The sequence below is a fragment of the Phoxinus phoxinus genome (assembly GCF_949152265.1).
Source record: "Phoxinus phoxinus genome assembly, chromosome: 2".
Classification (NCBI taxonomy): Eukaryota; Metazoa; Chordata; class Actinopteri; order Cypriniformes; family Leuciscidae; genus Phoxinus; species Phoxinus phoxinus.
This window is the reverse complement of record NC_136877.1, coordinates 50,357,817-50,382,448: the sequence shown is the minus strand read 5'-3', so window position 1 is coordinate 50,382,448 and position 24,632 is coordinate 50,357,817. Positions and strand designations below refer to the sequence as shown.

Sequence of the window (24,632 nt, the reverse complement as noted above, 5' to 3'; positions counted from 1 at the left end):
ACAACGCGAAAACGGCGTTTTCAAATTTATCCTCTTTGAAGAGCGTTTTCAAAAAGCTTTTTCATCACTAAAAACGCTGTCTTAGGCCCTGTTTACACGAGAACACTCGCGGGTGAAAACGTAAAAACATTTTATCGGATGTGCCTTTCGTTTACACGGCGACGGCGTTTTTGGGGCTTAAAAACGCAAAAAAGTGAAACCACCCTCCAGAGTGCAAATCTTAAAAACGCTCCACCATCGCGTTCCCGTCTAAAGGGTAAAACTGGTAAAACGCAAAAGTCTGCTAGACAGTGAAGGCGTCGCGTACGCATTTACGTCACAGGCATGCGCCAGTACAGGAAAATAACAAAACATCAAACTAAAATATAGCATTATTAATTTCATTAAAAATTGAGCGACAGGCGAAGAGCACCGAGCTTTACCGTATTAAACATGACAAACTGTGTCAGCGTCTCTTTCACTTTCAGTGCTTCACATCGCCACCTAGCCGTCTGGAGTGCACACTACATCCAAATTCACACACTTTTGCGTCACCATGCACGCAGATTTCCCCCCATAACGCTCGTCTAAACGCAGAATAAAAAGTGATAACGCAACGCCACTTTTGCGTTTTCTCTTCAGATCGTTTCCGTGTAAACATAGCCTGAGATAGGGGTGTAACCCTGGTGTAAAATAGTCCCTACTTCACAAATACCCCCCCACAAATACCCCCCCCCCCCACTCACACACACTAGTTTCACTTCACCAGTAGTACTTTTTTAAGTGCAAAATTATATTCAGAGAAAGAAAAGTTTAATGTCAAACAAAAGCACTAATTTATCATTTTGAACCATCCTTTTATATGATTATTTGGTTCAGTCATAACACATCAGTCATGCTCCTAGCAACATACACACTCTTAAAGAACCAACCAATTTGGGGATGCCAGTTGTGAACTAGTTCAGCACAAATATCCGATAACAGACATAGAGAAGCAGCTTTAAAGTTGATTCTTTATAAACTAAATTAATAGGCTGCACATGGTGAGAATGGCATGAACACTTCAATGAACGATAATCAGCAATCACATGTAAATATACGGACACAATCAAAATCACTAGTATGTAAAGTGTCTTTTAAACAACACATATCAACATGCCAACCCAGACAGCAACATAGTTTCGGCCCACATCTGTTACACGTGAATCCACACGGTCCAGATGTTTGGACTCCAAATAAAGTTCAATGCCTCTACTCGATGTGCATTTGTTTTTACTCGCCAAAACTTTTTTTACCACTTCAGTTTTGCTCCAAACACAAGCGGAGAAAACACAAGCACCGGCCACTCCTGGAGAAGCTCAGAGAGAGCAAGGAGAGTTGAGTCTACACGGCTCTCATGCTGCGGTTAAATGCGCAGCGACTCATTGTTGATCACAGTCAGACTGTGCGCGTCCAGGTTCACGCAGAGAAATCATGGCAGAAATCAAGGCAGAACCCTCTCCTGCAGAAATCAAGGCAGAACCCGCTCCTGCAGAAACCTCTCCTACAGAAACCTCTCCTGCAGAAATCAAGGCAGAACCCGCTCCTACAGAAACCTCTCCTACAGAAACCTCTCCTGCAGAAATCAAGGCAGAACCCGCTCCTGCAGAAACGGCTCCAGTATCCGCGACCGAGCAGGAACCAGCAGCCAAACCCAAACGCATAAGAACGGGACCAAACGTCCGCGATCTGATCGTCAACATTGTGTCCGAATCTGAGGAGAGGAGCGGTGTGTCCCTCCCCGCCCTGAAGAAAGCGCTCGCTGCCGGCGGATACGATGTGGAGAAGAACAACTCCCGCATCAAGATCTCCATCAAGAGCCTGGTGGAAAATGACATCCTAATCCAGACTAAAGGGTTCGGCATCTGTGGCTCCTTCAAACTCAACAAGAAACAGAGTAAGACAACGATAAAGACAAAACCCGCCAAGAAAGCGGCTCTTAAAGCCAAGAAACCCGCTAAGAAGCCCAAAACTGTAGCAGCAAAGAAATCCCCGAAGAAGGTGAAGAAACCCGTCGCTAAGAAATCGCCGAAGAAAGTGAAGAAACCCGCCGCTAAAAAGGCAACGAAGAGCCCCAAGAAGACAAAGAAACCAGCGACTCCTAAGAAAGCAGCCAAGAGCCCCAAAAATAAGGCAAAGGCAGCCAAACCCAAAACGGCGAAACCTAAAGCAGCAAAGCCTAAAAAGACAGCATCCAAAAAGAAATAAACTGCCTGTTCCCTTATGGTTTTATCAAAACGGCTCTTTTAAGAGCCACCCAATAATTCATAGTAAAGAGCGTTATTTCATCTGTCCAATGAAGATGACATTGTCTTTCCTTTATGTTACCAGTGAAAGCAAATTAATGAACCTGGTATGTTCATGTTGTGCAAATGTAGACTTCATTATTGAGAGAATGTTGATGTTTTAAAAAAGTATGCAGTATCTGTACGTGCATGTTTACATATACCAGTAAAGTATGAAAATATTATGCTTCAAGACCGACTCGTTTAACTTTTAATCACACATTATTACCATCTTCGCCATTAAAATAAAGCACATTACCCTTTAAAAGGAAGACTAGCGGCATTAAATGATACTACAGTGTGACGTATTTCAGGGTTGTCAGAGATCACCGATTGGCTGGGAGTTTTTTCAGATTTCAGCCAATAGGAGACTGGCACGCTTTCTTTATAACCCACCTCACAACAGGCAACGGCATAATATTTTCCGGTCTCGCTATTTGAAAGTAAACTGAATCTACAATGAGCGGAAGAGGTAAAACCGGCGGAAAGGCTCGTGCTAAGGCCAAGAGTCGCTCTTCCAGGGCGGGACTGCAGTTCCCCGTCGGTCGTGTTCACAGGCTTCTCCGCAAAGGCAACTATGCCCAGCGCGTCGGTGCCGGTGCTCCGGTGTATTTGGCCGCTGTGCTCGAGTATCTGACCGCTGAGATCCTGGAGTTGGCTGGAAACGCCGCTCGGGACAACAAGAAGACCCGCATCATCCCTCGACACCTGCAGCTGGCGGTGCGCAACGACGAGGAGCTGAACAAGCTTCTGGGCGGCGTGACCATCGCTCAGGGCGGCGTGTTGCCCAACATTCAGGCCGTGCTGCTGCCCAAGAAGACCGAGAAGCCCGCGAAGGCCAAGTAACCCGACCGAGCGTCTCTTCAAACCAAAGGCTCTTTTAAGAGCCACACAAATTCTCCCCGAGAGAGTTGTTTCTTAAATCCTATCACTATCAGCCCAGTATAGCAGAAAATCAGTTTTTGTACCGTACATTGCTAATATTTAAAAAAATAAACAAGTTTGTGACTTCTAAGCATTTTTAATGTAAGTCACTGACGCTGCATTATTTATGTAGCAGCTACACATGGCACTGCGGTAATTTCCTCCCATTCTGCTATGAAAATATGTTGTAATATATTCGTATGCGCGTCTCAATTTTGTGTAGTAAGCATGAGTCAAACATTTATAAAGAACGAATGAACAATTATGGGTTATGATACACAAATATAAGACTGATTTAATCTATTTTCTAGCTTTGCCTTTGTGTACCCGAAAATAAGACTGAGCTGGACAGCAGGAGGCGTGACTGGTGACGTTTACTAGAACCGCCCATTGTGGTTTCAACTAGGTCCGCTAGCTGACTATAAACTCCTCTTCCCCAGCTGTGTTTCTATATTCGCTTGTTGTGAGTTGAGGAGTATCTGTGGTCATGTCTGGAAGAGGAAAAGGCGGGAAAGGACTCGGGAAAGGAGGCGCTAAGCGGCACCGAAAGGTTCTGCGCGATAATATCCAGGGAATCACTAAACCCGCTATTCGGCGTCTTGCTCGGCGTGGCGGCGTCAAGCGTATCTCTGGCCTGATCTATGAAGAGACGCGCGGTGTGTTGAAGGTGTTTCTGGAGAACGTCATTCGTGATGCTGTGACTTACACTGAACACGCCAAGAGAAAGACCGTCACCGCCATGGATGTTGTGTACGCGCTGAAGCGGCAGGGACGCACCCTGTACGGGTTCGGCGGTTAAGAGATCCACGAAGAAGAAAAACCCAACGGCTCTTTTAAGAGCCACACACATTTACACACTAAGAGCGAGTTTCCAGATGGTGAACTGGGTAGTGTTGTAATGTAGTGAATTAATAATTGTTATGGTGAAACGGTGCTTAAACTCTATGGTATATAATATACCAGTGAGATACAAATAATAAATGTTTTTCCGGTTTCAAATTGACACTATAACAGTATAAATAAACAATAACATTTATTTGTTTTTCAAAAGTTTGTTGTCGCAAAAAGCTTATAGCAATGGACAAATTTTAAATTATACATTTTCATGTAGCAAAAAATAAATTGAGCACATCAATTTCTTTAACCACACACTTTTATCTAGTTTGTAATTAATTACAAATGTCATGTTATAAAGAATAACATATTTCATACCCAGCTGTTGCTCTCAGGCAACACTGTATCACAGTGGAACAGGGGCCAGTTGTTGTATGCCTTTTTTTAGTTGCTATATAACATGTGTGTAGATTTAGTATGTGATTACTATTCTTATAAGTATTTTATCTCAATATTTAGATAATTCTAACTCTTTTCCTTACAAAAAATAATATATTTGTATTTCAATAGTGTGCCTGCTTTGGCCTTAAGCGATTAATTGTGGTGCAATATTGCCTTGAGGCAACAGTTTTTTGTTATTTCCTCCAAAAACATTTAATGATATATATTGTAAAGTTCTTGAAAATACTTCTATACTTACCAGTGAAGGTGACTCATATTTGTGTGGGTGATTAAGTACGCAAATTATTAAAAATTAACTTTTCATTGGGGAAAACATGGAGCCCTGTGCACATGTGCTGAAACAAGAAAAAAAATGGACCCCCGTGGGTGCATGTTTTTTTTTTGCACTCTCATTGATTGTTATTTTAGTTCTTCTACCATGAGATAACAATAAATGGGTGTCTCATTTTGTGAAAATAAAAATAAATTAGACCATGTTGCCTGGAGGGTTAAAGGAGAACTCCGGTCAATTTTAACATTGAGCTCAATTTTTAGTAAATTTGGAGTGCTGTCAATACAGAGAACAACGACAAAAATCGGTGTTGCCTACACTGTGTTCTCTTACGTAGAGTTCTCTCGTACTGCGTCGAAGAACGCTACGGGAAAGATATTTCTTTGTCGAGATTGAAGCCAAAAATTAATCCTTAATTTTGTAATATTGTAAAACGCTTTTCTGAAGCATACAACCTAGGCGGAGCAATACAGCTCACCCATTGGCTGCTCTGCCAGAAAAGCACAGCCTATGCGAGGCCAGGACGCTGACCAATGAGGGCGCTTCGCGCCCTTCTGCGTCACCTCCCGCCCAAACAGGCGTGGCCTAGGCCTATAAATACGAGCATAGCTGTCTAACACGCCGATTTTCTAAAATTCACGAGCTACACGCATCGTTGGATTGGATTCGAGCCGCCACAGCCGTTTGGATACAAGCACCTCAGCAGGACGCGCCTCTTACCTGAAGCCGCTGGTCTTCGCCGCCTTCAGCCGCCGTTCCCTGCTGCGCTTCTCCGGCGTGGAATATCCTTTACATTATGTGTGTGTGTTTTGTGTGTGTGTTCGCCGTCGCAACACACAGTTTTTCCACCACTAGAGAGCCGAGCGTCTTTTTCAAGATGCCTCGCACCTCCTGTGGCTCGTGTAGAGCCCCGCTCAGCGACAGGGACCACGTGCTGTGTTTCCTGCCTGTGAGTATCACGCAGCTTCAGCTCTCGTCGATGGCGGCTGCCATCGCTGTAATTTGATGCCTACGGTGACTCTGCGGACTCGCCTGGCGTTCATTTACTGAAGCTGCATCTTTTCCGCCTGCTGTAGTGCCGCGCCGTGAAAAGCGCCGTGCTTAGCAGAGCCCGGAACCTCCCTTCACCACGAGGTGCTCGCCGCTGCTGCCGCCAGCTTCTCCGCCCGCTTCGCTGGACTCTATGATCGACGGACAATGGCCGCTGTGTGCCGCCGCGTCCGTCATGAACGAGGAAGGTGAAGCCGCGTCTGTGGAGGAAGACTGCTTTTCTCTCCCGCTTCGGATGGGCGAGCTCCGAGGATCTCCCCTCCCCCGCCGCTCATGAGCGTCGACGGAGAAAGACCAGCATCGATGCGCTTACCGGCTGGATGGCTGTTTTTCTGCAGAGGAACGTACGTTACCGTCCTCACGACCCGCGCCCTTTTCTTCCTGAATTCACGAAGAAAGCGCGGAGTCCCGGAAAGCCCCGTCTTTAGCCAGGATGCGCACTTCTGCTTCGAGGGAAGCTACAGTGTTAAAATCCCGCCGCGGCCGGATTTCACTAAAATGTCTCGCTCGCACAGTCCCAACATACGCGACCGTGCCAGTGTATTTTGCAGTCACCAAATCAGCATCAATGCTCGTTTGCCTGCACACAAACGCCGTTTTCACGACGCCCCAGGTAAATCTGAAAATGTATTTTCTGGTGTCCCGGCCACGGCCGATGGTGTAATGTGTGTATCCGTAATGCCCACGACTCAGTGCCCATTCATACACACAAGCACAGCCCTGCACAATACAGGGCTTGCACACATAAAATCGACTCGTGTCGATTGTGCAATACATGTAAGTTAGTGAACGTGCCCGCTTTTTAGTGCCCACAATCACTACACACTGCATGTCCCGTGGTTTCTGTAAAAACGAAACGAATGCACGGTCAGTCGGTTCTGATAGACAGTACTCTCTGTGCTACACGGTGTCCCGGCCACAGCCGATGATGTAATGTGTGTAACTGCAATGCCCACGACCCAGTGCCCATTCATACACACAAGCACAGCCCCACACAATACATTGTGCACTATATGTAGTGAGCGTGCCCGCTTTCAAGTGCCCACAATCACTACAAGCTACATGTCAACATGGTTTCTACGGAGCTCGCACCGCGTGCTCTCTCTCTCTCTCTCTCAGCTGAGAGAGCTGAGCGCGCGCGCGTGCTGCCCGCTCGATAAGCGCGCCCCCGCATCACGCCATGTTACAGCACACGACTGCTCTCGTGTCGCCGCCATTTCGCGACCAGAGCCCGGTTTTTCAACCCGTGCAAGCACAGCCCCGTACAACACAGGGTCTGCACACATAAAAACGACTCAGGTCGTTTGTACTTTACATGTAGTGAGCGTGCCCACTGTCCAGTGCCCACAACCACTACACACTGCACGTTCCGCGTTTTTTTTTTGTAAAAACGAAACCAACGGACGATCAGTCAGTTCACAAACACAGTATTCCCGGTGTTATAAATGTGCCCGCTACCACGCGCCCACATTTATTCACAAATATACGAGCCCTACGGGCAGCCCCGTTCAACACAGGGTTTGCACACTTAAAATCGACTCAGATCGATTGTGCTTTACATGTAGTAAGCGTGTCCACTGCCAAGTGCCCACAACCACTACACACTGCACGTTCCGCGGTTTCTGTATAAACGAAACTAACGAACGGTCAGTCAGTACACAAACACAGTGTCCCCGGTGTTATAAATGTGCCCGCCACCAAGCGCCCACGTTTATTCACAAGCATAACGAGCCCTACGGGACTCGTCCCGCGCGCGCTCTCTCGACACAGAGAGCCGAGCGCGCGCGGGATGCATACTGTGTTAAACATGCCCCCCCGCCTCACACGCCACGGCGTCCATGTTACAGCACACGGTTGCTCTCGTGTCGCCGCCATTTCGCGACCAGGGCCCAGATTACATTCAACCCCTAGTCACACGTGCAGATGCATGGGAAGGACTTCCCGGGGTCTCAGAATGGGTGCTAGAGACTATAAAAGAAGCTATTCGCTACAGTTTCATCGACGCCCTCCCCGTTTCACGGGAAAAGTCGAAACCACGGTAAAAACAGAAGTAGCACATCTACTTCGAGCCGAAATAGCGAAGCTATTGAGCAAAGGGGCCATAGAGCCTTTATCTCAAGCTCAGAGCGAAGGGGGTCTGTACAGCAGATATTTCCTGGTACCGAAGAAAGACGGGGGTCTCAGACCCATTTTAGATCTAAGGCGTCTGAACAAAACGCTAACAAAGCGGAAGTTCAGAATGCTCACGACCAGAAGTATCCTCGCGCAAATTCGCCGAGGAGACTGGTTTATGGCAATAGATCTGAAAGACGCGTATTTTCACATACAAATTGCGTCACGTCACAGGCGATTTTTGAGATTCGCCTTCGAGGGCCGGGCATATCAGTACACAGTCCTGCCATTCGGCCTATCCCTAGCACCTCGTACATTTACAGTGTGCATGGACGCGGCGCTGGCACCCCTGAGACTCCGGGGCGTTCGAATTCTGAACTATTTGGACGATTGGCTAATTCTGGCTCAATCGCCGTCAGAACTCGCTCACCACAAGACACTAATACTCGATCACCTCGAGTGCTTAGATCTGAGAGTCAATTGGGAGAAAAGTTCACTGTTTCCCAGTCAAAGGATCTCCTTTTTAGGACTGGATCTGAACTCACTGTCTATGACAGCACAGCTGTCATCACAGCGCAGGCGAAATACCCTGCAAATGGCGAAATCCTTCCTCAGCGGCCACATAGTGCCACTCAGGAGATTTCAGAAAATGCTGGGCCTCATGGCCTCAGCCTCAACAGTGCTGCAGTTGGGCCTGCTGCGCATGCGCCCACTACAGTTCTGGTTGAGAGCGCGCGTACCGCGCCGAGCATGGTTACACGGTCGCTATCGGCTCAAGGTCACTCAGGAATGCATTTCAGCCCTGACACCATGGAGAGCGTCAGACTGGTACCGGTCAGGTGTAAGCCTGGGGACTTCCTCGAGCCTGAAGGTGGTGTCCACGGACGCGTCCACCTCAGGCTGGGGAGCACTGCTCGTCGGCAGTCCGCTCTTTGGCCAGTGGTCAGAGCGAGCCGAACTACCGCACATAAACTGCCTGGAAATGATGGCAGTGGACTTTGCGCTGAGGCGCTTCTGTCCCCGGATAAAAGGACACCACGTCCTGGTCCGCTCGGACAACATGTCGGTAGTAGCCTACATAAACCGCCAGGGTGGCGTGAGATCCCGGAACCTATTCAGGTTAGCGGAACGCATACTGGTGTGGGCCCAGCACAACCTGCGCTCGTTAAGAGCAATGCACGTGCCAGGCCACTTGAACGTAGGCCCGGACAGACTCTCACGGAACAACGTTCCCACGGGAGAGTGGTCCCAACACACACAGACAGTGCGTCTGCTGTGGAAAACGTTCGGCAGAGCGGAAATAGACCTGTTTGCAAACCAGGAAAACGCTCATTGCCAAGAATTCTTTTTGAAGAGCGCGAACGCGCTGGCCAGAGTCTGGCCCCGCCGCCCGCTTTATGCTCTTTCTCCTGTCTCACTCCTGCCTCAAGTGCTGGAGCGTATCAAGGAGAGCGGATGCTCAGTACTGCTAGTTGCTCCATTCTGGACGAATCAGACCTGGTTCCCAGCTTTGATGCGACTGAAAAGTACTGCCCCGTGGCCGATTCCAGTGAGGAGAGACCTCCTCTCACAGGCCAAGGGCTCGATTCTGCATCCTCACCCCGAGCTTTGGTCCCTACACGTATGGGCCATAAACGGGTACCCGCTAACCTCCCAAGAGGAGTGTTAGACACGATCGAACAAGCTAGGGCTCCGTCTACTAGACGGCTCTACGCTTCCAAATGGTCGGTGTTCTCTGGATGGTGTTCAGATCAAGGTCTGTCACCACTTCAGTGTGGAGAACCGGAGATTCTCTCCTTCTTGCAAGAGCTATTGGATAAGGGAAGAACCCCATCCACGGTCAAAGTCTATGTGGCTGCCATATCAGCGTTCGTTAATCCAACGCTTGGCCATTCACTAGGCAGGAACGACCTGGTGGTCCGCTTCCTGAGAGGCGCCAGGAGGTTAAACCCTCCAAGGCCTCCTTCAGTCCCCGTTTGGGACCTTTCTACAGTGTTGAACGCTATGAAAGGGGCCCCTTTCGAGCCTATTCACTCAGTTGACATGAAACACCTGTCTCTCAAGACCGTGTTTCTTTTGGCTCTCGCTTCAGTGAAGCGTGTGGGAGACTTGCAAGCGCTCTCAGTGAGAGCTTCTTGTATGGACTTCGGGCCAAACGACTCTATAGTCGTATTGAAACCGAAGCATGGGTACGTGCCTAAGTCCCTCAACACACCGTTCAGGGCTCAGGTCATCTCCCTGTCGGCCCTGCCGGCCTCAGAGGACGGAAATAGCTCCCTTTGCCCGGTCAGGGCATTAAGAGCTTACGTGTCCCGCTCCGCTGTTTTTCGACAGACGGAGCAGCTCTTTGTTTCGTTCAGCGGGCGCTCCAAGGGACGAGCCGCAACGAAACAGAGTCTGTCTCGATGGGTAGTGGACGCCATTGCGCTAGCCTACGCATCTAGAGGCTTGGAATGCCCTTTGGGCATCAGAGCACATTCCACGAGAGGCATGGCCTCTTCATGGGCTTGGTATAGCGGAATCTCGTTACATGATATCTGTATGGCGGCAGGCTGGGCCTCCCCGTCTACATTTATTAGGTTCTATAACCTAGAGGTTCCTGCGTTGCAGGCTAAACTGCTCTCGGTCTAGAAGACTATGTACAAGTGTTCCTGCCCCGCACTGCGGCCCAGGTCACTTCAATGGTAATATGTACAAGTGCTCCTGCCCCGCGCTGCGGCCCAGGTCACTTCAATGTCTAATATGTATAAGTGTTCCTGCCCCGCGCTGCGGCCCAGGTCACTTCAATGTTTAAGCATCACTCACTGACAATGTGTCCCATGAGCATGCTATTACCCCTCATATATATCTATATTTACATATATATGCTATTATGCCTTAAGAGGCACTACTATAAGGGATGATGCTATTTTAGCCGCTCTCCCTATACTTCTTGGGGTAGGCACTTGTATACCAGGGCGCGCGCGCCCTTAGGTGTCTGTGTCGGTCCAAGAGCACGCACGGCGTTTTACATGGGGTTCCCGTAGCGTTCTTCGACGCAGTACGAGAGAACTCTACGTAAGAGAACGTACTCGGTTACTAACGTAACCTCGGTTCTCTCTAGGAGAGGGAACGAGTACTGCGTCTCATGCCGTGCGTGTCCACGCTGCGTCGCTTCATTGACGAAAATCGGCGTGTTAGACAGCTATGCTCGTATTTATAGGCCTAGGCCACGCCTGTTTGGGCGGGAGGTGACGCAGAAGGGCGCGAAGCGCCCTCATTGGTCAGCGTCCTGGCCTCGCATAGGCTGTGCTTTTCTGGCAGAGCAGCCAATGGGTGAGCTGTATTGCTCCGCCTAGGTTGTATGCTTCAGAAAAGCGTTTTACAATATTACAAAATTAAGGATTAATTTTTGGCTTCAATCTCGACAAAGAAATATCTTTCCCGTAGCGTTCTTCGACGCAGTACTCGTTCCCTCTCCTAGAGAGAACCGAGGTTACGTTAGTAACCGAGTACGTTATCCTATTTTTAAAATTTGCACCCTGTTGACTTGAATGGGGCAAGTTTTAAACCTGCTTTTTTCCTCTTAACATATTTGATGTGTCACTACAAGTGCCCAGCCATGTTGAGTGATTCCTTAAGAGTGAACACGAGTGAATCTGACTGCAGTAGATGTGAAAAATATGAATAAAAATGATGTTATATCAGCCAGCGCACATACCTGTATTTAGTTCCTGTTTTCGGTGGAAGTCCAAAGTAGTCGATTGTCGAGTTCACGCGCGTGATCATAGTAACTAAACCTATGCGCGTGAACTCGACAATCGACTACTTTGGACTTCCACCGAAAACAGGAACTAAATACAGGTATGTGCGCTGGCTGATATAACATCATTTTTATTCATATTTTTCACATCTACTGCAGTCAGATTCACTCGTGTTCACTCTTAAGGAATCACTCAACATGGCTGGGCACTTGTAGTGACACATCAAATATGTTAAGAGGAAAAAAGCAGGTTTAAAACTTGCCCCATTCAAGTCAACAGGGTGCAAATTTTAAAAATAGGATAACACAGTGTAGGCAACACCGATTTTTGTCGTTGTTCTCTGTATTGACAGCACTCCAAATTTACTAAAAATTGAGCTCAATGTTAAAATTGACCGGAGTTCTCCTTTAAGTGATTTCTAAAGCAAATTAAAATGAGGACAAATTTTTTTTTTTTACTGTGTTAAATTCACGATTCTGCTTTGCAGTTAATTAAACATTGTTATAAAGACTCTCGGAATTAGTGGTCATTGTTTGTTTTTTATGTATTTTTTTTTATGTAGATTACCGTATGCATAATACAATGTGCTATTTCTGCTTCTAAATAAATGTTGCAATTATATAGAATCCTTTGCATATGAAATTATTCACAATAATCCACTTATTCATTCCGGGAAAATGAAACAAAGGAATGGAGTCACGGGGGATGGTCGCTGTCGATGGGCGTGATTAACATTTCAAAGCTTCTGATTGGATCGCCTACAATTCAGTGAATGTTCAATGACCAATGAAATCGTTCTATGGGTTTGTCCAGGAAGACTCACAATCACAGAGCTCGTTCTTCCCTCTTGAAATTAGCATAGAGCCGTGTATAAAACTCCTCCTGCATGATTCAGCGTTATTGTTCTCTGAACGCGATCATGCCTGAACCAGCGAAGTCCGCTCCCAAGAAGGGCTCGAAGAAGGCCGTCACTAAAACCGCCGGCAAGGGCGGAAAGAAGCGCAGAAAGTCCAGGAAGGAGAGCTACGCGATCTACGTGTACAAAGTCCTGAAGCAGGTCCATCCCGACACCGGGATCTCCTCCAAGGCGATGGGAATCATGAACTCTTTCGTCAACGACATCTTCGAGCGCATCGCCGGTGAAGCGTCTCGTCTCGCTCACTACAACAAGCGCTCCACCATCACATCGAGAGAGATCCAGACCGCCGTGCGTCTGCTGCTGCCCGGAGAGCTGGCCAAACACGCCGTGTCCGAGGGCACTAAAGCGGTCACCAAATACACCAGCTCAAAGTAGAGGATCCGCTCAACAACACAAAGGCTCTTTTAAGAGCCACACATAATGTCTGTGAAAAGAGCTACAGTTTTCCTGCAATATTTTTAAGAATGTAATGACTACTATTTGCCGTTTTTGCTGATTTTGGTAAAAAATATCTTGAATCCGCCAAGTTTTAGCTGTTTACTTTTTCATTATTATACAGATTACTTAAACATGCTCAAACTTAAGCTTTTTAGGCTAGAACAAAGTGTGTGTGTGCATTGGTGAATATATATAAATATATATTCACCAATCTAAATCACCTTGATGTATTTTTATTTAAAGATGGAAAAAATACATTAAAACCGGTCATTCTAATCTGTTATAACTGATTAATAACCAGAATGTGACAACAGATGTGTGGCTGCTCACAAAAGTTTGTGGTGCAATGGGATCCAGGCAGACAAGAAATGATTGTCAAAGATAAAATTTGAATAAGGAATAACAAATGAAAAATGTAAAATTAAAGGGACAAATTCAAATAAATCTTAATCAATAAATATTGTATCTAACAGATGAAGATTGTGAAGATCAGAGTAGGCTAACTTAGAAAGAATGACGACGGAGACTTGACCGAGCAGCCGTCAAGTGTTAGACAGTATTCTAGGTTATAAATCAAGACTGAAGAGCTAATTACTTAAATTATCCTAAAATAATAGGATTGGAAAGTAGAATTTAATGATCACATATTAAGCGGCACCCCCCTTTTTTTTAAATAGACATGAAAATGCACATTCCGAACTTAAATGGTTGTAATTCAAGAATGCTTTGAATATAGATGTAAGATTGGTCTTGTTTTAAAGAAGACATTTGGCAGAAGTGAAATAAATTAAAGTTAAACAAAAAAAAAGTTTAGAAGTTTGAGTTTATGAAAATGTACAATGTTAAAAATGTCATGATTCATATTTTATATAAAATGTATATATATTCAAAACCTGGTGGACTCTAAAAATGCAACAACAAAAAAATATATAAAAATAATAATAATCAAAGCCAAAAATCTGAACAAGTTGTGTTTCAAAGTTTAGGTTGATATCTCAAAAAAAATAAGCATTCACAGTGAGATTTAGTTTGGGGCGCAGTACCACACTTCTCCACTAGTGAACATCACTGCCCATGTAAGGGCGCCTCCATTTCCATAAGTTGTTTGAGTCTGAACCATTATTTTTACAATTTTCATACAATTTATGAAGTAGACATCCCATTCAGAAGTAGTGTTGGAAGTTAGGCAGATTTTGAAATGAATTCAACCTCAAAGAAAAGAAGAACACGTAGGCCTATGTTTATTATAGCTGTCTGCCACATCACAAATGCTGAATCTATAATTTTTTTCTTTATATTTAAATAATTTTCAGACCTTTTTTTCTAAGATAATTGAATGGATGCTATCTTTTGAACTCTTGGCATGAAAACAAACTGAGGTTTTCATGTTCATCACTATTTGAAAATAAAGCTCTGAACACACATTAGGAGTATGAAAATATTCTTGTTGCAAATTGATAAATTACGGCTAATTTATTTTGAAAATCAGTCACCAAATATGTAAACTAGAGATTGTGAGCTTTCAAATGAAATATAGTTTGTCAAGATTAGTTTAGGTTTAGTATAGTATATTACTGTTTTAAATAGGATATTACTGTTTTAAATATGTAATGGCTGTGGGGCCCAATATATAAGGGGTTAAGTAATTTTATTTTATTATAAAGTTTTTCTTTTCTCCTCCCCATTGATGCTTCAAATTCCAGTACCATTAAACCACACAAGAAAATTAGACTATTAAGACAGAAGAGATGACAGAAACCATTGAAATGTTCCTGGTAAAATAAAATTAAAATATGTATAAAACAGATTATGGAAAATGGAATGGAAAACAGAAAATGGATAAAAAAAATATTCATGTTGTGGATTTTGACTCACAGGCAATATGTGCAAAACATTGCTGTATTTAAGTGAGGAAACAACTATTTAAACATACACTCTTCAAATTATATCAGCAACAATCAAGACTGCGGGTGAAATAAGTTCATCAAAGAGTTTTGCTCTCTGTTCAGAGTTAGTGAGCGGTTCTTAAAGAGAAAACACTTCTTGACTTTCATATTAAGTTGTTGTCTTGGTCAGATTGAAGCACACAAACTTTATCCGAGCCGGTTTGCGACTCTTATCTTGGCTCAGCAGATGATCTCATTCAGATTTATTTTTTCAAAATGTTTGAATAATATAAATTAACAAATTTGACTTGATAGTTTGTCTAAACGAAGGCATATTGTGTACAGTATGTTTATCATTTAAAGGCTTATTTGTGTTTCAAATATGATAAAGTCGCTATGGTGTAACCCAAGATTTTTGTCACCATTTACTTTCTTTCTTCTGTGGAACATCAAAGGTAATAATTTGTCCATACAATGAAAGTCAGTGGTCACTAAAGCTTACAAAATATATTTTGTTCTAAAGAAGAACTGTCCCTTTACAAATCAATGCAAATAACACACAGACACAATAAAACAAAGTTTTTTTTTTTTTTTACTTACAGCATTTAATAATCTATATTATTAATGTTACATATTTTGGCCTCATTCCTTGATGTTTTCAAAAAAGGAAAAGCCCCTGAATTTAGGAGAGGTTAATAAACTTCCACAAAACTGAGACCTGCAGCAAAACTAAATGTTTAAATGGTTTTAACATCATTAAATGGGTTCTGTTATAGTCTGAGCACATCCGCAGTGATTTGGTTGAAACTAACAAACCTGTAGACTCAGCACTAATCCATTATCCTCATCATTTCAGTTCACACCATAATTAAAAAAAATAATCTAAATAACCGTAATTAAATATATTGGCCCATTGTACATACATGACTGTGTTATGAATTAGCATGCATAGTGTGGTTAAAAGGACATTAGGATGTGCTGTCAAAGAGATGAATGGCGAAACGGGAGACAAAATACTTTATTACAATTAAAATGTGTCGTGATATAATGTTGGCCTACATCAAAGATGTATTTAACGTGTTTAATGAGATAACATATGAATAATCTGCAACCGAAGATGAGGACCAGACATGAGAGTAACAGACAGACTCGGAGTCGGAGATGATGTTCGTGTGCTTCAAGCTGCCCAAAGCAACAGCTGTATGAAAACCTCCTAAGGCTCAACACGGATGCTGATTTAATTAAAGTCTCTTTCAGACTGTTTGCTGAACACACAGAGAACGCGTTCAGGCTTTAATCAAAGTTTCCATTAAAACTATTCATCATATTTGAACGCGGCTTTTCCCCGCGGCTGATGCTCGCCTTGGATTTGGTCTGACGAAGGCAAAAGTAACGTTTCATCGTCGCGTTTTTTAGTCTCTAATGAAAGCCCAGAACCTCTGCTTGGTGTTCACTTTGTTTTGATTGTGTCAAACTATTTAACAGCTCCAGATTTAGTCCAAATGTAAGAGAAGGAAACACAAGCGTCAGCGATAAGCAGACACCGAGCGGGGCAGGTTGAGTCTACGAGGTTCTCATGTGTTGTTTAAGACCGCAGCGCCGCTCGAGCGCTGTTCAGTCATTGCTGAATCCAGACAGAGTTTGAAAGACTACAGATCCGATCTGAGAGTGAAAGAGAAATGGCAGAAACCGCCCCAGCTCCCGCTGCCTCCCCGGCTAAAGCGCCCAGGAAGAAGTCCGCTGTGAAAGCCAAGAAAGCAGGTCCAGGCGTCGGCGAGCTGATCGTTAAGGCTGTGTCCGCATCCAAGGAGAGAAGCGGTGTGTCCCTCGCCGCCCTGAAGAAAGCGCTCGCTGCCGGTGGATACGATGTGGAGAAGAACAACTCCCGCGTCAAGACCGCCATCAAGAGCCTGGTGACTAAAGGCACTCTGGTTCAGGTCAAAGGGACCGGAGCTTCGGGCTCCTTCAAACTCAACAAGCAGCAAACCGAGACCAAGAAGAAACCCGCCAAGAAAGCGGCTCCTAAAGCCAAGAAACCCGTTGCCGCTAAGAAGCCCAAAACTGCAGCACCAAAGAAGGTCGTCGCTAAGAAATCCCCGAAGAAGGTGAAGAAACCCGCCGCTAAAAAGGCAACGAAGAGTCCCAAGAAGGCAAAGAAACCGGCGAGTCCTAAGAAAGCAGCGACTCCTAAGAAAGCAGCCAAGAGCCCGAAAAAGGCAAAGGCAGCCAAACCCAAAACTGCGAAACCTAAAGCCGCCAAGCCTAAAAAGGCAGCTCCCAAAAAGAAATAATTATTTTGTTTGTCTCTCAACGGCTCTTTTAAGAGCCAACCACAAACTCTGAGTAAAGAGCAAAACTCATCAATTTGAATGATTTGTTAATTCTGGAAACCAATAGCCGATATGTGACTTGCAATAAGTCACGTTTAGGTATACAGTTCAGGTAACGTACACCGAAATAGTTTGAACATGTTCAAAAAGCTTATGAGGATTCAAAGTTATCACAGTCCAAATGGGATGTTGTGTAACAGTAAAGAATATACACAAAATATTATGCTGGAGAAATGTGGCAACACACACACACAAAATAATTGTGTGTGATAAGTTATCACTGAAAACTATTATACTATTACATTTAGGATAATAATACTGTACAGAATCAGATCTGGTTCATGTGCACAGGATACAGTCTGTTAAATGTATAGCACTTTTGGTAGGAACATATAATATACTTTTTGTACTTGTTTGCATTTCTTACATTTCAGAGGTTTCATCTCCGTCTCATTTCGGCCAAAAAGGGGGCTGGGCTTTGGAGAGAAGTTCAGTGATTGGTTCGAATCTTATCACAGTCTAAACCAATGGGCGACTGGCAATCTCATTTAAAGACTGTGTGTGGAGACGTTGATCATTATTCTGTTACTTAAGGCTGATCAGTTTGTACGTAGTAACTGATTTTAATAATGAGTGGACGAGGTAAAACCGGCGGAAAGGCTCGTGCTAAGGCCAAGAGTCGCTCTTCCAGGGCGGGACTGCAGTTCCCCGTCGGCCGTGTTCACAGGCTTCTCCGCAAAGGCAACTATGCCCAGCGCGTCGGCGCCGGTGCTCCGGTGTATTTGGCCGCTGTGCTCGAGTATCTGACCGCTGAGATCCTGGAGTTGGCTGGAAACGCCGCTCGGGACAACAAGAAGACCCGCATCATCCCTCGACACCTGCAGCTGGCGGTGCGCAACGACGAGGAGCTGAACAAGCTTCTGGGCGGCGTGACCATCGCTCAGGGCGGCGTGTTGCCCAACATTCAGGCCGTGCTGCTGCCCAAGAAGACCGAGAAGCCCGCGAAGGCCAAGTAACCCGACCGAGATTCTCTTCACACCAAAGGCTCTTTTAAGAGCCACACAATTTCTCCCTGAGAGAGTGATTTCATTCGTCCCTTTTTTATTCAAATAACTATTAAAGTCCGTTTGATTAAAACAAATACAAAATACATTGCTGCCAAATGCCCATGAATTTGACCCGTTCTTGTAATGTGCAATGCTGACTACAAAAGAGACATCTCTTACAAAAGCTAAAAGACTGCTCTTTAAGTGTCTGAGATTGCATTGATTTGTTTGTTTTCAATGACAAATATTTTTTTAAAATCTCAAAATCTGACTAGAAACATGTCATTAAAGATTTAACAAATGTATTATGGAAATTCATAAACGTGTTTTATTAACATTGCTAATACACACAACTGAATTAAACACAACGTGGTGAATAACTAATCTCAGTTTTTACTATTAGTGCCACAAGTCCAAGTCTACACTTTAAATTATATTTTAAAAAATCACGGGTTTTGCTTTACAACTTTATACCTGATTTCATTGTCATGTATACAAAGAGAATCAAATAATGTTTGAGCGGGAATCACAAACTGTCGTGTCTTGTTTGAAAACAGGAGGCGAAACGTTACAGCCATTGGCCAACTGTCATTTTGAGATGCCAGAAATAACCAATCGAATGCCTCTGAAGCAAAGCCATCCAATGAGCGCATGGCAACTCTAGGCATAAATAGCGCTCTGTTCCATGAACATTTCATTCGTTTTTCTGTTCACAGCAGCATCAGAACTCCTCCGAAGCAATGGCAAGAACTAAGCAGACCGCTCGTAAGTCCACCGGAGGAAAAGCCCCGAGGAAGCAGCTGGCCACTAAAGCCGCCCGTAAGAGCGCACCCGCTACCGGCGGCGTCAAGAAGCCTCACCGTTACAGGCCCGGTACCGTGGCGCTGAGAGAGATCCGCCGTTATCAGAAATCCACTGAACTGCTGATCCGCAAACTGCCCTTCCAGCGTCTGGTGAGAGAAATCGCTCAAGACTTCAAGACGGATCTGCGCTTCCAGAGCTCGTAGAGATGGGATTTATGGCTCTTTGAGGGGATCCGGATCTTGACGATCCGTTCCTTTCAAAGAGCCGTTCAAAAGAATGGCTCTTTTGGCTCTTTTTAAATATTTAGTCAGTTTTAAGAAGCCAACTTGGGGGCATCTCAGTTTATCCTGGAAATAATCACTGGGAGGAATGATGAGGTGAGATTTGTAGTCAAATAATTAAAACACCAATATCTGAGTTTGAATTATTCTGAATATTGATTATCACCTCATTTGTCATGTGTGGACTATATTCCATATGGGTTCCACAACATCCCTCTGCTTAGAAAGTAACATCACTATTTTGGATTTACCTTTAGTACAAAGTGTGTGTATGCAAAGCTATGTTGACTTATGTTATTCATACAATACCTAGGCTACTCACACACAAAAAAAATGAATTTCTGTGCAAAATAGCTTTTACTACAAACAATTCCACACAAGAACATTTTGATAAAAAACAAAAAATATTTAACATTTTAAATATATACTGTAGATAAAATTAGAATAAATAAAATGGAAATGTCTACATACAGTCCACTATTACTACTATTACTACTGTAAACTTTGCAAATAGGACATCACCCGATGATCGATGATGTGACTTATATGGTTATTTTTGTATGATCAACTCTGGAAATATTCCTTCATTCAAAAAACATAATTTGATTTAAGGATGGAGATTGCACAGGAAAGTAAAGTGAGTGAGTGAAAGCAATTGGGACATTGCTTAATTTGTATAATCTTTACTCTTATTGGTGTCGTGCTACAGACCTAATTTAAATAAATGCAGGAAACAGAAATCCGATCGGTTATCCAGATACAGAGGCTACTTAATATGAACAAATGTAAACGCACGGTGTCCTGATTGGCTAATGATCCGATCTGCTTGATCGGATCATGGTGATCGCATGTTAATGCCAAGTGTAAACGCAGCCTTTGTGTGCATCTGTGTGAAACACGCATAGGAAAAAAAGAATGACAGAAAGAACGGCTCCTCTCCAGCCGCGACTCGGCTCCCATCGTTCATGTTTATGAGCCGTTCAAAAGAATCGGTTCGTTCGCGAACGTCACAACTCTAAGAGCTCGGCTGTCATGGCCCTGCAGGAGGCGAGCGAGGCTTATTTGGTGGGTCTGTTTGAGGACACCAACTTGTGCGCCATCCACGCCAAGAGAGTCACCATCATGCCCAAAGACATCCAGCTGGCCCGCCGCATCCGCGGAGAGCGCGCTTAGATCCACATCAACCATACAAATACCAAAGGCTCTTTTAAGAGCCACCTCAATAATTCCTTAAAAGTTTATTTCCATACTATAATGTTGTTAAATATAATTGCTATGTCTTATAACTACATTGTTATTTGTGTACATTATTTAAATCTAAAAGCAATTTAAATAATTGTTTTAGTCTAATGCTACAATATATTGATTACGTAATTTGTATATAGTTATTAACTATCATCCTCCTACGTGTACCAAATCCTTCTCTCGCGTGTCAAAATCACTTGAGCCCTATGCTTATACCTTCTTTTGTCTAGAAAGCTTATGTTTGTCCACAGCAGTCACACTACCCAAAGGCTCATTTAATAAAAACCTAAATAACTCCCTAAAAGATGATTTCCATAGTACGGCGTTTTATTATGAACTTTGCCAAAAGATGATTTCCATAGTACGGCGTTTTATTATGAACTTTGCCAAAGTGGTTTTAGATAAAATGCTATATTTAAACCTAAAAGGAAATTAATTGCAGTTAAGGTTTAGTGGTATGCTGTTTAGTCACTATATAATTTGTATGTGTAGTTATTAACCCTCATCCTCTCCTACATGTAATAAATCCTTCACTCGCGGGTCAAAATGACTGAAGCTCTGTGGTTATACCTTGTGTCTAGAAAGCTTATTTGTATTGTCTAGTTTTTTAACGGATTTAAGTTAATGTTTTTATAATCGTTAAAAATATATCGTTATCAATATTACTTAAATTATATTTCTTTCCACTAGTTAGTATAAGGCATCAAAAGACTGTTGACGTTTACTAGAACCGCCCATTATTGTGGTTTCAACTAGGTCCGCTAGCTGACTATAAACTCCTCTTCCCCAGCTGTTCTTCTTCATTCGCTTGTTGTGAGTTGAAGAGTATCAGTCGTCATGTCTGGAAGAGGAAAAGGCGGGAAAGGACTCGGGAAAGGAGGCGCTAAGCGGCACCGAAAGGTTCTCCGCGATAATATCCAGGGAATCACTAAACCCGCTATTCGGCGTCTTGCTCGGCGTGGCGGCGTCAAGCGTATCTCTGGCCTGATCTATGAAGAGACGCGCGGTGTGTTGAAGGTGTTTCTGGAGAACGTCATTCGTGATGCTGTGACTTACACTGAACACGCCAAGAGAAAGACCGTCACCGCCATGGATGTTGTGTACGCGCTGAAGCGGCAGGGACGCACCCTGTACGGGTTCGGCGGTTAAGAGATCCACGAAGAAGAAAAACCCAACGGCTCTTTTAAGAGCCACACACATTTACACACAAAGAGCAAGCTTCCGGTTGCTGAAATTGTATTTTTGTAATATATTAAATTCATTATTGTGCTTGCACTAAACGATGCATTAAATTAGTTAAAGGATAATTCCGGTATTTAACACCTTGAGTCTATATTGTAGTTTGTTTTGGATGAACAAGAGTGGTGGACAACATTTTTTTGACAATGGTTCCTCTCTCGAGTTTTTGACTATAATAGAATTGGCCATGGACCCATTAAACATTGGAGTCAATGGGCATGTCCGAAAATGTCATTAAAACAGCCAATAATGTTCGTTTACAAAACTGTTAAACTCACCGAGTGGTTAGTGGTGTTCGTTGATGATTATAAACAATATATCGTCGCAATATATGATTCCAATCCGTTTATTTAGCTATAGTGGAACTATTTTTTCAACAATGGGATTTTACAAAATGACGAATAAAACACGACAGAAACTTTATTTCGCAACACTTTTTGTTTCTGGAACATCAACTAACATCACTAATCACTCGGTGAGTTGCACAGTTTTGAAAAATAATGTTAAAGGTTGTTTTAATGACATTTTCGGACATGCACATTGACTCCAATGTTTAATGGGTCCATGGCCAATTCTATTATAGTCAAAAACTCGAGAGAGGAACCATTGTCAAAAAAATGTTGTCCACCACTCTTGTTCATCCAAAACAAACTACAATATAGACTCAAGGTGTTAAATACCGGAATTATCCTTTAAGCAAATGCAAATAATAAACTTTTTTTTTTTTTACTGTTCTCACGATTTTGCTTTGCAGTTAAAACTATATTTTCAAAAAGGTTGTTCATTGTGCAATATTATTTAATGTTAACTAACTATTGATCCTACATTTGTATGTGTTTTTTTTAAGTACAGTTTATTCTGTACTGTAATGGACCTTATATTTTAGTGAATTTCTATCAATACATGTTTTTCAGTCTGCAGTCTTGCAAAGTCACATTCAGGGCTTTACAGAGATAACAAACGTTTGGAGGTTTCAGCAGGACAACTTGGTCTTTTAAAAAACGACTGACATTAGTTTAGCACTCTTATGCAAAATTTTATTTTTTTTGTAAATATATTTAAATCAAACTTGTTTTCAAGTTGTTTGTCAATCAACATCTCAGGAAAATGTTTTTTTTTTTTTTATGAGACAACATATAGGAAAGGATATATCAAATTATATAAATATTCCTATGAATGTAGAACACTTATTTTTTCGTTGGATGAACACATTTACATTTACGCATTTGGCAGACGCTTTTATCCAAAGCGACTTACATTGCATTATCCTATACCTTTATACATAGGTATGTGCAATCCTCTGGGATCGAACCCACAACGCAAGGCTCTTACCACTGAGCTACAGGAAAGCATTAATATGCAAATTACATAGTTAAGATACATTGTGTTTAATGGGAATGGCATTTATGGCTATGTTTACAGGCATAAGTGCCTTAAGCAAAATTGTATATCAATTCATTACATTATATCTTTCATAACATAGCTGAGAATCATCTTTACACAACATTTACATTTACATTTAGTCATTTAGCAGACGCCTTTATCCAAAGCGACTTACAACTGAGGACTACAGCAAGCGAGTCATCGTGAAGAGGCAAAAATAACGCAAGAAGTGCTCAAAGTACAAAGTTCTGGCATTGCTCAGAGTAGCATAAGCCAACACAAGGGAGGGTAAAGGAGAGGGTTTTTTTTCATTTTTTATATTTTTTTATATCAAGTGCTCACGGAAGAGATGAGTTTTCAGTTGTCTTTTGAATGTGGTCAGGGATTCTGCATTCCGGACGAGGGTGGGGTGATCATTCCACCAGCAAGGAACCATGAATGAGAATGTTCTGGAGAGTGATTTTGTGGCTCTCTGTGATGATACCACGAGCCGTCGCTCATTGACCAATCACAGGCTTCTGGTAGGGATGTAGACTCGTAGGAGCGAGTGAAAGTAGGAGGGAGCTGAGCCTGTGGTCGATCTGTAAGCGAGTATTGTTTGTCTGTACGAGTTTACTGCGAGTTTTGTGTGTGTAAGAGTTCACCAAAGAGACTCTGACTCCCACTGGTTCTCTCTCATCAAGACAACATCATCAAAGATCAACTGGAGCCTCAACAAATTGCATCAGGACAGTTTAATTCAAATGGGCGAGAGATGCAAGTATCGAACTTAGTCTCATTATTTGATACATTAAGTGTCTGTAGCGACAAATGACCATCTTGTCGCGTAGAGGTGCTTGTAGGGCTATCTGACGCGTGACTCCAAACAAGACGCTTCCAGTCCAGTACTGCATTTATCTCATTTGTCTCAGTTCTGATGCTCAAAACACATTGTAATACACCAGTTTGCATGTCCTTATGATCCTGACACGGTCAAAAATTGTCTGCTTCCCTCATTACACCTGGCCTCTCTGGTTACCTATATACCAAGTAAACGCACACTCCACCCAGTGTCCCCCAGTGGAACTACAACAGATATTTAAATAGAGCATAATGGCTATTACAGTATCCATATTACAGTACATTAAGTGTCCTTACCCCTTTTAAAGAAGGGCATGTTAGAAGTAAACTGATGGTTTGCTCCAGGTTTGCTGCTGAATTTCAAACAATGCTATAACTCTTTGCTTTCCTGTATTCGGCTTCAGCTCTCTTTCCCTTGGTATGCATGTGTGTATGTTTAAATGTTCAACCCGATCACACCAAATGCGTCTATATAGCACGCAGTGTGTTGGAAACATTGTAGGGAAAAGTGATAACTTTAAT

General features: G+C 43.3%; 9 protein-coding genes across 9 annotated transcripts in view; all 9 read left to right on the top strand.

The window, feature by feature from the left end:
- LOC306992573 (uncharacterized protein) overlaps nt 1–24,632 on the top strand; it is an 868,003-nt gene that overhangs the window by 798,855 nt on the left and 44,516 nt on the right. The window lies entirely within an intron of this gene.
- Nucleotides 1,419–2,226, top strand: LOC306992456 (uncharacterized protein; the record flags this gene model as incomplete). Its single annotated transcript, XM_079601346.1, has 1 exon — nt 1,419–2,226. Exon 1 carries the CDS (start codon nt 1,453–1,455, stop codon nt 2,224–2,226), a length of 774 nt encoding a protein of 257 aa, XP_079457472.1. The 5' UTR covers nt 1,419–1,452.
- Nucleotides 2,741–3,261, top strand: LOC306992734 (histone H2A-like). The gene has a single exon (XM_079601891.1). The coding sequence runs from the start codon at nt 2,763–2,765 to the stop codon at nt 3,147–3,149; it is 387 nt and encodes a 128-aa protein (XP_079458017.1). The 5' UTR covers nt 2,741–2,762; the 3' UTR covers nt 3,150–3,261.
- Nucleotides 3,505–4,794, top strand: LOC306992844 (histone H4). The gene has a single exon (XM_079602079.1). The coding sequence runs from the start codon at nt 3,715–3,717 to the stop codon at nt 4,024–4,026; it is 312 nt and encodes a 103-aa protein (XP_079458205.1). The 5' UTR covers nt 3,505–3,714; the 3' UTR covers nt 4,027–4,794.
- LOC306992820 (histone H2B-like) lies at nt 12,619–12,993 on the top strand (the record flags this gene model as incomplete). The annotated part of the gene is made up of 1 exon (XM_079602038.1): nt 12,619–12,993. One exon carries the CDS (start codon nt 12,619–12,621, stop codon nt 12,991–12,993), a length of 375 nt encoding a protein of 124 aa, XP_079458164.1.
- LOC306992692 (histone H1-like) lies at nt 16,565–17,287 on the top strand. The gene has a single exon (XM_079601822.1). It carries the CDS (start codon nt 16,622–16,624, stop codon nt 17,231–17,233), a length of 612 nt encoding a protein of 203 aa, XP_079457948.1. The 5' UTR covers nt 16,565–16,621; the 3' UTR covers nt 17,234–17,287.
- Nucleotides 17,613–18,481, top strand: LOC306992766 (histone H2A-like). The gene has a single exon (XM_079601936.1). It carries the CDS (start codon nt 17,902–17,904, stop codon nt 18,286–18,288), a length of 387 nt encoding a protein of 128 aa, XP_079458062.1. The 5' UTR covers nt 17,613–17,901; the 3' UTR covers nt 18,289–18,481.
- Nucleotides 18,981–21,914, top strand: LOC306988347 (histone H3.2-like). The gene is made up of 3 exons (XM_079593285.1): nt 18,981–19,321; nt 20,426–20,965; nt 21,011–21,914. The coding sequence occupies exons 1-2, from the start codon at nt 19,059–19,061 to the stop codon at nt 20,574–20,576; spliced, it is 414 nt and encodes a 137-aa protein (XP_079449411.1). The 5' UTR covers nt 18,981–19,058; the 3' UTR covers nt 20,577–20,965; nt 21,011–21,914.
- LOC306988358 (histone H4) lies at nt 21,486–21,797 on the top strand (the record flags this gene model as incomplete). The annotated part of the gene is made up of 1 exon (XM_079593292.1): nt 21,486–21,797. One exon carries the CDS (start codon nt 21,486–21,488, stop codon nt 21,795–21,797), a length of 312 nt encoding a protein of 103 aa, XP_079449418.1.